This window comes from Littorina saxatilis, linkage group LG6 (genome assembly GCF_037325665.1).
Source record: "Littorina saxatilis isolate snail1 linkage group LG6, US_GU_Lsax_2.0, whole genome shotgun sequence".
Lineage (NCBI taxonomy): Eukaryota > Metazoa > Mollusca > Gastropoda > Littorinimorpha > Littorinidae > Littorina > Littorina saxatilis.
The window spans coordinates 41,664,912-41,678,891 of NC_090250.1; the positions used below are offsets into that span (position 1 = coordinate 41,664,912).

At 41.6% G+C, this 13,980-nt stretch overlaps 2 protein-coding genes across 2 annotated transcripts; one reads left to right on the forward strand and one right to left on the reverse strand.

Annotated features, from left to right (window-relative positions):
• Positions 1-768: 768 nt before the first annotated feature.
• On the reverse strand, positions 769-8,183 carry LOC138969240 (uncharacterized). Its single transcript, XM_070341986.1, has 3 exons — positions 7,973-8,183; positions 5,554-7,659; positions 769-4,503 (listed from the first exon to the last, which is right to left on the reverse strand). The coding sequence occupies exons 1-3, from the start codon at positions 8,135-8,137 to the stop codon at positions 4,156-4,158; spliced, it is 2,619 nt and encodes an 872-aa protein (XP_070198087.1). The 5' UTR covers positions 8,138-8,183; the 3' UTR covers positions 769-4,155.
• A 68-nt stretch (positions 8,184-8,251) lies between these two features.
• On the forward strand, positions 8,252-12,864 carry LOC138969235 (uncharacterized). The gene has a single exon (XM_070341980.1). The coding sequence runs from the start codon at positions 8,417-8,419 to the stop codon at positions 11,363-11,365; it is 2,949 nt and encodes a 982-aa protein (XP_070198081.1). The 5' UTR covers positions 8,252-8,416; the 3' UTR covers positions 11,366-12,864.
• Positions 12,865-13,980: the final 1,116 nt, after the last annotated feature.

A 13,980-nucleotide genomic window follows, 5' to 3' on the forward strand; every position in this document is an offset into this window, starting at 1 on the left:
TATTTGATCAAGCTGATAAAAACAGATATGCTCAAAGCATTTGAAAACAGCCTATACACACTTAAAAAAGATAAAAGAAAGGCCATTTCATATGCTGGCCTCTATGTGACAAAGATCATATGAAAGTGTGTAATCATTGGGTACATGTGGTATTTTATTGGCAAACGTCATGTGCCCAGTCAATGTTGGAGATTATTCTTTCGTTAATATTTTAAATCTATTTTTCTCTTCATAACAAAAAATGGCCTTTGAGCATTATGGGGGTTGGTGTAATATGATGACCATGTGGTAGTGCTCTATCAATGCAAAAAAAGCTAACCACAACAATTGTTATTGGCCACAAGAGGTATATTAAGCATTTCGTTTATGTTCCATTTTTTCCTGGCGCGTTTGCTCTGAATAATGACAATGTGGTGTTAGTATTTTCACATTGTTATACTGAATAAAATCTACATATTAAAAATGACAACATCAAAAATTGATTTTGCTTTCATTTTCTATGTCTTGACTCTTTCCCAGCTCTCTGTCCATCTCACGCGGCATAAATAAATCCCTGCGCCTTAAATATGTGCGCGATATAAATTGCATAAAAAAAATAAATCCCTGCGCTTAGAACTGGACCCAAGGAATACGCGCGATATAAGCCTCATATTGATTGTCCCTATTTTCACACTTGTTTTATGTTTTTCAAAGTGAAAAGAAGTGTGTGTGACATAGAAATATGATGATGGAAAAATCAGACAGACAATATACAGTACCACATACTGGTAATTTTTATTTTCTTTATTTTAATTTTTATTAGTAATTTTACGGATAGAAAAACTCGTGCTCTGGCAACAAAGTACATTTTTCATGCTTCAGTATGTAAATTCAAAAGCAAATACCGTATACATGTACATAATACACAACACAAAACAAGTAATATAATTTTTGGTACACATTTTCCCTCGGGTTGCATACTATTTTTTATGGTGTTATTTTTGTTTTTCTATGAACAAGGACAATTAATAAAAACAAACGCACACACACACATTTGCACAAGCAAATATGCCCCAACAAAGGCATGCACAAATTGTAATGCAGAAAATCCTGCTTCTACAATGTACATAAACTGTCCACTGCTTATGACAAAATTTGTCTGAACAGCACCATTTGTGACACTGGACACAATGTAAATAGATATAAAAATACAATTATTTTTTAATATTTCATTAAAGTAATCACTACACCCTATGTACAAGTACTATCTTAAAAAGATCAACCAGCCTGTGTTAATATGTACTACACCACAATTCTGAGCACAGGACCATTCCGCAACAATTTGGACAATTGTGTATTCCCACTCCAAAAGCAGAAAAAGTGAGCATGTGCAATTTACCTTCTTAACTGTCAATGATACGTACTGATCAAAATGGCATAGGTGCCTTAACCTCAGTAAAACACAGATACACACACTCTTGCACAGTTCATGGGAGAGAAAAAACCCACCCTGAATAATATACATATTGTATGATAGCAGTCACTGAGACAAATACTAATATAGGTCATCATGTGAGATGTTATTCTCCAGCCTGTGGTTGAAACGCACAACTTATGCTCTCACATAAAACATCTGTTCTACCTTCTTCTGTGTTCATGGGCTGAAACTCCCACATATACTCGTGTTTTTTTGCAAGAGTGGAATTTTACCTGCATAACTGCTTTTACCCTGCCAATTAGGCAGCCATACGCCGCTTTCAGGGGATGCATGCTTGGTATTTTTGTGTTTCTATAACCCACCAAACTCTGACATGGATTACAGGATCTTTTTTGTGCGGACTTGGACATGTGCTTGCGTATACACGAAGGGGGATAAAGCACTAGCAGGTCTGCACATAAGTTGACCTGGGAGATCGATAAAATCTCCACCCCTTAACCCACCAGACGCGTTCGGGATTCGAACCAGTACCTTAATTTCGTTTGGGAGGCCGCAGTAGACGGGCGCTGCGGGGTGGTAAGACGTCAGCCTCTTAATCGGAAGGTCGAGGGTTCGAATCCCGGTCGCGGCCGCCTGGTGAGTTAAGTGTGGAGATTTTTCCGATCTCCCAGGTCAACGTATGTGCAGACCTGCTAGTGGCTTATCCCCCTTCGTGTGTACACGCAAGCACAAGACCAAGTGCGCACGGAAAAGATCCTGTAATCCATGTCAGAGTTCGGTGGGTTATAGAAACACGAAAATATCCAGCATGCTTCCTCCGAAAGCGGCGTATGGCTGCCTTAATGGCGGGGTAAAAACGGTCATACACGTAAAATTCCACTCGTGCAAAAAACACGAGTGTACGTGGGAGTTTCAGCCCACGAACGCAGAAGAAGAAGAAGGGAGGCCGCAGTCTAATCCACTAGGACAATGCGCCCGTCATCTGTTCCACCAATGGTAGTAACACCCGATTTTCTCAAATTTCCTGAGGTCTTAACAGGGCGGCTACACTGGAATAATATATAGCAATACCAAGTGTGATTTTTGTGGAAAAGCGATTACAGTAGTCCCTTCCATTTCCGGCCCTTTCGTGGGCGTGAACCTACCCGGAGCGGCCAGCTTTCCCATGACTAATGAGTTTTCCTTCTATAATTGACTCTTAATGGCCGTTAACCTGTCTGACACGGTCAACGGTCACTGATTTTTGCCCAAAGGTGCGGTGCCCCTCTTACTCAACAGGAGCGGCCACTTAACGGCCACTTGTCACTTTCGCGGGCGAGCGCCTGTGGTGTGTGTGTGTGTGTGTTGTGTGCACAGACGGCACAGCACGAGCAGACGACATGAATACTTACGCATGCGCAAACTGTAAATACAGACATGCGCATACATGTACATTTACGGCAGTCACTTCCGGATCGATCACAGCTGATGTGAGTTTGAAACACTTGTTTATCTGACACTCAAATACATATATAATAATCCAAACAACACACATAGAAACATACGAAACAATAGCTTAGCCAGGACGATCGAGTTAAACACGCAAATAATTAAGATGTATAAACGAAAGCAAAACTAACAGAGACAATGAATCGGCGGCTCATGGATGATCGCTTTCTTTTCTTCATGAAAACTTGATCGTGTTTTGGGGTTTTTTTTTGGAGGAGGAGGGGGCCTGTAATGGACGGCCACCTGATATTTGCGGTCACCTTTGCAATGACTAATGGGTGACCGGATATGGCAGGTACTACTGTATGCTTAATCTCCGCCCTGAATGAAACTGTCCACCTTCTTCCTCTTCTTCTGCGTTCATGGGCTAGCTGAAACTCCCACAAACACTAGTGTTTTTTGCCCGAGTGCGATTTTACGTGTATGACCGTTTTTGTATTAACTGTCCGGAGCAGTAATTAAATTCACGATGAATGATTTACAAAACTACATGTACTCACAAGGCTGTGGATTTATCTGTTGTGCAGATAATGAATTGAAGTGATACTGTTCAGCGATGGTCAAGTGCTACTATTATCTTCGTGTTATCCAGTACTGGTCACAGAATGTTTTCCCATATATGTTAATCTTTTTACAAATTCAATTTATAGCTAAGTCAAAATGACAGAAATGGAACTAAAAGAGACCCTTCACACTACAAATGTTGAAAGAGTGTAAACTTCACAGATGTGGCAAACAATCTGTCACCTTCAATTTTGTTTGTTTGTTTGTTTGTTTGCTTAACGCCCAGCCGACCACGAAGGGCCATATCAGGGCGGTGCTGCTTTGACATTTAACGTGCGCCACACACAAGACAGAAGTCGCAGCACAGGCTTCATGTCTCACCCAGTCACATTATTCTGACACCGGACCAACCAGTCCTAGCACTAACCCCATAATGCCAGACGCCAGGCGGAGCAGCCATTAGATTGCCAATTTTAAAGTCTTAGGTATGACCCGGCCGGGGTTCAAACCCACGACCTCCCGATCACGGGGCGGACACCTTACCACTAGGCCAACCGTGTCGGTGTCACCTTCAATTAATGAGACCAGTAAAAATAGAAACACAAAAATATTTCTTTGCAGTGTCACAAAAACACCTTCATCAAATGAACCTCTATAAAAATTTTAAAAAACTACATCGTATAGAATGTTTCCTGTGTCGGTAACCAGCTCACATTGTGATGACTCAAGAGAACTTTCATGAAGCATCAATCTATATGACCTCCGCCATGATCTGATGGACAATGAGTGTCTTTGCCTTCCTGCGGTTGAGGATGAGCGGGAATTAAATGATCCACAGTGGAAGACGTGGGACTCGAACCAATGCTGGGGTAAGCTCCTGCGCCGATGTAAGGATAATCGTTGAAGCTCATCCCAAATTGACTGGCAAGCTGGCTGTAGTAGTAGAAAGAGGGCAAAGGTTGTGGGGCTGCAAAGGTGGTTGGGGTTGCTGTTGTGGTGTTGGGGAACGCTATCGTGTCTTTACTGCTGTGCTGTGGTTGCTGTGCTGTTGATGCTGGACCCCTCTGCTGCTGCTGCTCTCCTATGGTGTTATCCTGAAGCAATAAAAGATAGAAATAATATTTATCCTATACGTAAGTGAGAAAGACCGCCCATTTGATAGCTATAAACCATTATCTCCACACACATTATATGCATCATGTAATCAAGAGGTCAAAACTATAACCCTGACAAATGCACCGCCTACATTTTACTGCAGGTTGTACAAAATTGTCTGGTACGTACAGCGCTGTATAATGCCTATATGAAGAACGGTCTTCATCAGACAAACTAATTTCTCTTTGATGTGCCACAATTAATGTAATTTGACACGAATCTGCACAAAAACACCTTGAAGCACAAAACGGTGCAAGAGATCAAGACTAGAATCCAGTTTCAAAGAAAGATATTGTCAGACCTTTAATGTCTATGTCAACCAAAAGAGTGGGATTCCCTGCAGGTGGAGTTCCTGTAGGTGGATTCCCTGTATCCAGGTAATACGACAGGGTGTAGTTCCTGTGGCGTTTCGCTGATATCGCTGAAAGTCACGTGACGCTTAGCGACATCGGTAGTGTTTCGATCTTTTTTTGATATTTCTTAGAAATTCGAGTATGGTTTGCAAGTTTTATTGAAAAACTCCACCCTGTGGGATTCCCCCTACAGGAACTCCACCTACAGGGAATCCCACTCTTTTGGTCGACATAGACCCCATCAGCTTTAATAACATGTATGGGTCTTTTAGAACTGATGATGCCACTTTCTGGACACTGCGGTTTGGTTTCCCAAAAAACCATATTTTTACATTATTTTTTTAATTTTATTTTCCCCCAAATGCCAAAAAAAAGTCTAGGGTCGCGCGAAAAAAAATAGGGTCGGTCGGGTTACCGTAAACAGACTATTTTTTTGGGGGGGGGGCCTTAAGAATAGCCTTTAGTACAAAGCGCAGGTGAGACTCAAGAAAAATGAAAGAAACAGAAGTTTTATATGCAATATCGCATAACAAAGACGAACAAAACAGAAATAGATCAGTGGAGTTTTTGGGGAGTTGTTTTGTTCGTTTAGTTTTTTGTACCTTAAACATGTATACATTTACAAAACAAATTTACCTTTAAGTACAGCTCACGAGGAAAACCATGGTGGACGGCAGCTTCATAAATTGCACTGGAATACTGTGCTGAAGATTCCTGCATGCTGCGTGTGACGCTTGATGGAACGCTGCTATCACACGTTCCTTTCCTGTCCCTTGTCTCTGCTGCATGGTCTCTGTGGGTGGCTGCATCTGACCAGAGAGACTGCTCATGATTTTGTGTGAATGGCACTTCTACATGTTCTGGATCCTGAAGATGAGGTGGGAAGACTGAACTGTGCGACGCAGACTGTTTGGTGCTGGTATAAACTTCCTGAGAATGTGCACTTGCACTGAGTGAAAGGGGTCTTGCATTTTGTGTTGTGTGCTGCTGCGAAAATGCCTTTTCTTTTGTCCCATGAACTGGGTCAGATAAAGTTTGCACAAGAGTAGGCAGACGTACTTGTGAATCCTTACTTTCAGAGTTTTCTCGTATTAATTTGTTTTGATTTCTGCTTCTTTGTGATCGAGCTCTGCTCTGTAAAAGAAACCTGGCCTCAGTCTTGCCTCTGCTAGCTTTAGGTCTCTTTGGTTCCAGGTCTGGTTCTCCGTTTCCTACATAACTAACATGATAGTCAGCATCTGGTTTAACAGTACAGACAATGTCTTCACGCCAGGTCTTTGCATCTTTGTGGATCTTATGCACCAAGGTAAGGTGTCTGCGAATAATGGACGCATCTGTGAAGCTGCGTGAACACAGTCTACAGGTAAAGGGTTTCACACCTTTGTGTACACGCTCATGACGCTGAAGTGCCTGCTTCTGTGTGAATTCACGGCCACACTCCTGACACTTAAACTGCTTGGAGTCCTTGTGAATTCTCATGTGCATCTTGAGACCAGAGCGCTGACAAAAACTCTTGCTGCAAAAGTCACATTTAAACTTCTTCATAGCTTCATGAATGAGCTTGTGTTCTCTGAGTGCAGAATCATATGAGAACCCTTTTTCACAAATATTACAGATGTGTGGTTTGATGCCAGAGTGAGCGTTAACATGCTCTTGAAGGGAATGCCTGGTGGTGAATTTCTTCCCACAGAATGAGCAGAGGTAGCTCTTCCTCTGTCCCATGTGAACCGACTTTACATGGCAGTCAACAATGTATTTGGAACAGAAAGTCTTTGTGCACAGACTGCATGGAAAGGTGGGTCTTTCATAGCCATCCTCGTGTGTCTTCCTGTGATTAATCATTGCTTTCTGAATCTTGAACATCTTACCACAGATGTCGCAACAGTGCTGGGGCCCTGTGTGGGAGCTACGATGGCGTAGCATGTACAACTGATTGTGGAATATCTTTCCACACAAATCACAGCCTACTGGGTTACCTCTGTGCCTTCTGTGAATATGATCATTAAGTTTTGGTCTTGAAGATGCCACAACATCACACTCAGAGCAAGAAAACTCTGTTTGACCTTCATCATCATGTTTTCTTGGACGTCCACGTTTTCTTTCACGAGTCTTTATGACTGTCTCAAGCGACGTCTCTGTTGAAAATACTGCTTTCCGTTTACGTACAGTCCTGCGCAGTGAAGGGTAACTGTGATCTCCATACTTGGACAGGAATGAATATGTGTGACTTGCTTGCGTCAGATAGCTCGGAGGATGCCTGGGTTCCTGTCTCCTTTTCTGTTGGTACTCAATCAAAGGAGAGGAGCTGTCACTGTGCAGGTTTAAGTGTGAGCTTCCCTGACTGTGAGCAGTGTTCAGCAGTGATTTAGATTCAGGCTGTGTATCTTGCACTTGATTTTCACACTGGCTGTCTTCCACGGCAGTCTCCCTGCAGTTGTCTTCCTCCAATTTGTTGCTGGTTGAGTCCGCAAGAAAGTCATCAGGTATTTCTGTTGTGTTAGCCTCGTTGTCCAAGTTTTTAATACTGTCAATGCCAATGTCATTCACATCTCTGGTAGCATTTTTCTTTCTGTGTTTCCCTTTGGCTGGCTTTCTTCTTGATGGCTTCCGGGGTTGCTGTTTGGTGGCTGTTTTCTTTGACTGCAGTGAAGTGTCATGATCATCTGTCAATGTTCTTATTCCCTGTATTGCTAAGGTGGTGGCCAGAAGCATGTAGGCTTGCTCCATGGAACACCACAGACCCTAGCAAAAGAAAAATAAATTACAATCTAAGCAATATAATAATAGTATTTTACCTTCTTAAGGGTAAAATCACCAAAATTTTGATTTTTCTATTGTTTTTGTTTTTGTAATCAATTGTTCTTTCCTCTATAATGATTTATAAAAGTCAAACACAGACAGCGAGGGACACAAGCATGACACGTACATTCCTTTGCTCATTACCCAACCTCTCTCTCTCAAACACACACACACCCATGCATAAACTTGCAAATCCCTTAGTGCAGAGTAATCACACACACACACACGCGCGCGCGGTTTTTCTACGGTACTCTACCTGAAATGTGCAGCAGTTGCCGCGGGCAGACTGTTCAACCTTGACGGACACGCCTGCATCGTGTGCAACTTTGTAAAGCATTGCACTGAAATCAAAGTCCGGAGGAAACTGCGATCTAAGGGCAGGTGCTAAATTTGCCGTTACTGACGAAAAGATCTCGGGCATTTTCGATGGGGTGTTTTGGTTTTGTTGTCAACTTGGCAGACGAAACATGTTTGTTTCCGGTCAGAGGTTGTGCTTCCGGTTTGTCTGCGTTCTACAAATTGTCCCCCTTCCTTTGCTCTTTTATGCGTAAAAGCAAGAACAGACAACTAACATGGCAGCAAAAGTGACACTTCAGAGAACTTTGCGGAAACAAATCGTTTGATTTGTGCCCACTACTGCCGGATGATGCCTCTGAATAAGTAACGGACTTACAGAGTCTCTTCCTTCGTCCAAAACATCATGGCTGTTGCTATTGATCCGTTTTCCTATGCAACAGCAGAACTTTCAGAAGAATACATCAGTGTTTTTCCTAACCCAGACATTGTTCCAAAGTACTTGGAGACCGTAAGTGACAAAACCGGCGTGCAGCTTCTCACTGGTTACGACTCAATCTGTATCAAAGGTTCATGGGTGGCAATCAAAAGAGTACACGTGTTTCTTGCCAAATTTCTAGCGTCATACCAGATTGCCCAGTCAGACGAAAATCAGAAGCTTGCAGAACAGGAAGAGTGTGAAGAAACTGAAGAATTCGATGATGCCGACATACTTTCTCCAGCCCAGAACGTTGACACCAAATTTCACGATAGTATAGGTGAGCAGTCGGACTGGGTCAAATGGACTGCTAAGGTGTTGCCCCAGATTCACCGAATAAGGTCTAAGAGAGCAAGTGTGTACAGCGAGCCGAAATCCCAAACCAAGAAAGTACCTGAGCCATTCGTTGTGTATGCAAGTTTTCAGCCAGCTACTGATCCTGCTGCAAAGAAGCCACCTACTTTGGATGCTATAGGAAAAGTTTTGAAAAAGGTTTATGACAAAGACAAGGTTGATGTAGTTGCAGTAGCAAACGATGTAGCAAATGACATTGACATAGTTTCACGTTCAGCGTCAAATGAAGTGTGTGACAAGCGGGTCCAAAAACACACTGAGGAGACCCCTGCTGAATCAAATGCTTTGTGTGCTTCAAGTGCCTCTGGACAGCGACAGGACAAAAACGTGGCACAGTGTAGTATTAGCGAGAAGGATCCTGCTGAAGAAGAACACAGTGCCGCGAGTTCTTCCGATAATATAGGATCGCATGTCATAGCAACAAATCCTAATGTTGTAGCAGTGGAGCAACCAATCCCACATACACATTCCGCCACCAAAGAACCACTACCAGAAAACACACATGTTGGTGAAGATGTGACACCCACAGTAGATGTGGACAGTTGTGCTGTCAGCCAATCTGTCAAGACTGATGCTAAATTGCAAAATAATGGAAAGGAAACTGAAACCTTGCAGTCATCTTCTAAAAGAACAAAAGGACTTTCAGACTCACAAGATCCTGAAAAAGTACTGGACCTAGCAGAACAGGTTATCATCTCTGGCACCGAAGCAAAACCAGAAAGAAAGACAAAACGGAAAGGGCGACCAAAGAAGAATGAAAAGTATAAGAAGAAAAAGGAAGATGTTCAGTTAGAAATTCCCACTTCTAAATCACTAACAAGAGCAGAGAGGGCAAATAAACGTAGAAATGCCAGAGCAGTAGCAAAAGTGAAAATTCCTGAACCAATTCTGAAAAAGAGGGGAGATGGACCAGTTCATCTGAACGCAGAAAATACTAATGAGAAAAAGGAAGATAAACATTATGTTTGCAATCTCTGTTCTTACTCTGCAAATAAACTCAGCCACCTTCGAGAGCACAAACGCAGGGTTCACATTACCAAAGAGTTTAAGTGTGAGAAGTGTGAAAAGGTGTTTGGCTTTGGCAAGGACCTGAAGAGACATCTCTTGACCCATGAGAAAGCTGAAAACTGTTGTGATATCTGCGGCAAGATGTACAAAGGCACGCGCACACTTGCTGAACACAAGAGAACTCACGAAACAGATTACAAAAAGCCTGAATTCCCCTGTGATTTTTGTCAAAAAACCTTCAGTACTAAATATGTCCTTGCCTATCACGTTAAATCAGAGCACCTGGGTATGAAGAAAACATATCTGTGCCCTACATGTGGGAAAAGCTTCTCCCAAAAGAACTCGTACTTGCAACATGCCAATGTGCATATGGGGATCAAACCGTATCAGTGTGATATTTGTGGTAGGTCATTTTCTTATGAAAAGTCTTTGAAGGAGCACAGGTACATGCATGAAGACAACAAGCAGTTTGAGTGCCCTCAATGTCATAAAAAATTCAGGCAGTCTTCTGGTGTGGCCATTCACATGAAGATCCACAAAGAACGCAAAGACTATGTGTGCTCTGCTTGTGGAAAGGGTTTCAGCCAGAAGCAGGCCTTGGTTCGCCACGAGAGAATTCATGTGGGTGAGAAGCCCTTTTCATGCAGTTTGTGTCAGCGGAAGTTCACAGACTCATCGATCCTACGTCGACACATGATCCTCATTCACAAGAAAGATCCCAAGAAATGGCGTGAGGACACAGAGAACAATGTGCAGCGGCGTACTGACTTTTTCATCAATGTACTGGGTGAGGAAGGAGAGGAAAAGAAAACCAACGATGACCACAGTGACATGTCTGACAGCGAGGGGGTTCTGGCAGCGGTGAATGCTGATGGTGATGTTGGTGCCAATGATCCTGCTGATGGCGAGACCAACCAGGCTGCAAATGACTCCATTAGCTTTATTCCTGTTGGCATAGGCACAGGTCTTACACACCATTCAGCGGCAATGCATCACGCATCCATCTCACACGATGACAAGATGAGTCACATCACTTCAGTGACAGACAGTATATCCACCCTCGCCATGCACAATAGTCATGGTGATGCAGTACACAAGGTGGATTCATCAGAGGCAGACAGTGACTTTGCTATAGCCATGTCCAGACATGCCACACCTGTCAACACTCCTTCCCCCCATCACACTCAAGCTGAGCTGCAAGCACAGGCTTCAGCGCTCCTCGACTCCTATGCTTATGCAGACCCCAACCGTCTTCCGTCCGCAGTCTTCTACTCTGGTGATGTGCAACAGAGTCTGCCGTTATCCCACTACGCTTCTGTCTTGGCCCAGAGTGGGTTAGGGTATCATCACTCCATGGTCCTCATGCCAGACACAGTGAACTTCCACCCTGAACACATGAGTGTGACCACAGCTTCCGATGTCCAGCAGCCAGCAGACTATGAAAACCTGGTGTCTCAATCTCATCCCACTATGCAACAGCACCATCTGCATTCAGAGTCAGACACACAACAGTGATGACAACCTGTGTGCATGTATTCTGGTGTGTGTGCATACATGTGTGAACTTCTCTGCTAATTTTGGCCGAGGCTCTTTACAGTATGTTTGCATACCATGTGTGCAAGTGCCCACATGCTCATAATTATGCCTAAAAAAAAGTCTGTTTGACCTACATTTAAATAATAAAATGGTATTGAATTGAATTGAAAAACAGTCTCAATATTGCACATTTTGATGAATTTTGAAAGATGTTAGAACTTGATTATCTTCTTCTTTGTACATGGGCTGAAACTCCCGATGTTCATTGATGATTTTGCACAGGTGGGTTTTTAGCCTACCTGGCATTCAGGAAGCCATACACCGCTTTCGGGGGAAAAACTTGATTATGAGGTGTTTAAATATATAATAAGTTTACATATTTGTAAACATTTTCCTTAGTTATGGTGTACATAAGTATCAGTCTCTGTGCGTGTGTGTGTGAGCATGTAGAAGAATGCATACATGGGTGTGTACTCATCATAAAAATTCCTTTTTTCTTGACCTTTTTACGATCAGAAGGGACACATTAAAAAAATGCAGATTTTTTTGTGTATAATCACTGGTGCTTGATATTGCCTTCATAGTCTTCCATCGCTATAAATCACAGCATTCTCAATTTGTCGTTCAAAAGTACCTTAAAGTTAAAAATACACTTCTTCCAGTGGCTTTTACAAAATTAATTCATAAAAAGTTCAAGCTATGCACAGAGAGCACCAACGCTGCTAATGTTTGGTATCATACCAAACATGTATCATACCAAACATGTATCATACCAAACATGTATCATATCATACCAAACATGTATCATATCATACCAAACATGTATCATACCCAAACATGTATCATACCAAACATGTATCATACCAAACATGTATCATACCAAACATGTATCACACCAAACATGTATCACACCAAACATGTATCATACCAAACATGTAGCATACCAAACATGTAGCATACCAAACATGTAGCATACCAAACATGTATCATACCAAACATGTATCATACCAAACATTAGCAGACTTGGTGCTCTCTGTGCATACCTTGAACTTTTGTAGGAATTAATTTTGTAAAAGCCGTATGTGACCAAGTGGAAGAATGGTCTTATCCCATGTAAAAGCCAGAGCAGATATGAGATGATGAGCAGTGTATGTTTAACTCTACTGCTGAAATCTAATGCACTAAATTTTCTGAACTGTACTCAGAACTCATTTAATTGTCATAAAAACACAGTAAAGGGTTTATCAGACACGAAGTGGATATTTGTAAAGACAAGAAGAAATATCAGTTGAAACGTTGAAACAATTCCCCAAAACTCCTATCCTGTTAAGTTTGAGGAGGAGAGCTTCGTATGTTTCTTCTTTGGTTTTGTGGGTGGGTTTTTTTCCCCATGTTATTTTTTGTATATATTTTTATTAGGCCAAAAAAAAAATAGGTCTGTTTACGGTAACATAGGCCAAAAAAATAGGGTCGGTAGGTCGGGATTTATTTTTTTTTTTCCTTTTCCCCAAACATATTTTTACGTAATTTTGCAAAAAAAACAGATTTTTTTTTTTTCCCCACATGCCAAAAAAAAGTCTAGGGTCGCGCGAAAAAAATAGTGTCGGTCGGGTTACCGTAAACAGACCTTTTTTTTTTGGCCTTATATATATATATATAAATATATATAGAGCAGTGTCTTGTGTTGATAACATAATTTTTGTTTCCTGCACAGTATTCAAGATAAAACCTGGAAACTATTGGAGTGTTACATCAATGAAACCTATTGCTGCACGGGAAGGTTTCAGGGGTTTGTTGTCTGCTGCAAACCTGCCAAAATGCCTATACAAGTTCTGGCAATTTTCTCATGGTTAAGTTCCACCGTGAAAAAAGTTACACATATATATATCTGTCGAAATGACGGCAAAGTTTTTGGTGATTTGAAGGAAGTTTTGGCATTTTGCCGACTGCCAATGCCAAACGACACCCCAGATTTATTACTTGTTTTGATACTACATGTACTTACACATCCTCTTATTGGTGGTGTATCGCACATGTTTTAGGAAGGGAGATAACCGTAGCAAAAGCTTCCATTATGTGAAAAGTCTTGATGATGCAACCGAGTGAAGACAGCGACATGTAAAGAATATAGCATTTCCTTTAAACCATGCAATTTTGGTCTGAATATTCAGTGAAGTGTTCTTTTTTCACTTGTGTGATGATGAAAAAAAGTTTCTCTACCATATTATTGATTTGACTAGCATTTTCATATTTCTCCGTCATACTTTTGTTCGATATACATGGTAAAACCACTGCATTCTAGAAATGATGACAACCTGTCAACATTATCAGTGAGACTGGGTTTAGGTTATTATGTAAATTGTTTTTCTGCATTTAATTATTTATATCAATTTATCTGCAGAAGGACGTAGTGTTGTGACTTTAGTTTTTGTGGCAAGGGTGATTACTTATGGTGCCTTGTCTTTCGCAGCATTTACCAATAGTCTTTTCAAATGAAATATTTGTACTGTCACGATGATTTGTAAAATGGTTACATAATCTATTTATACAGGAAAGATAGTGTTCAGACCTGGGAACCCCTGTGTTGCACTTAT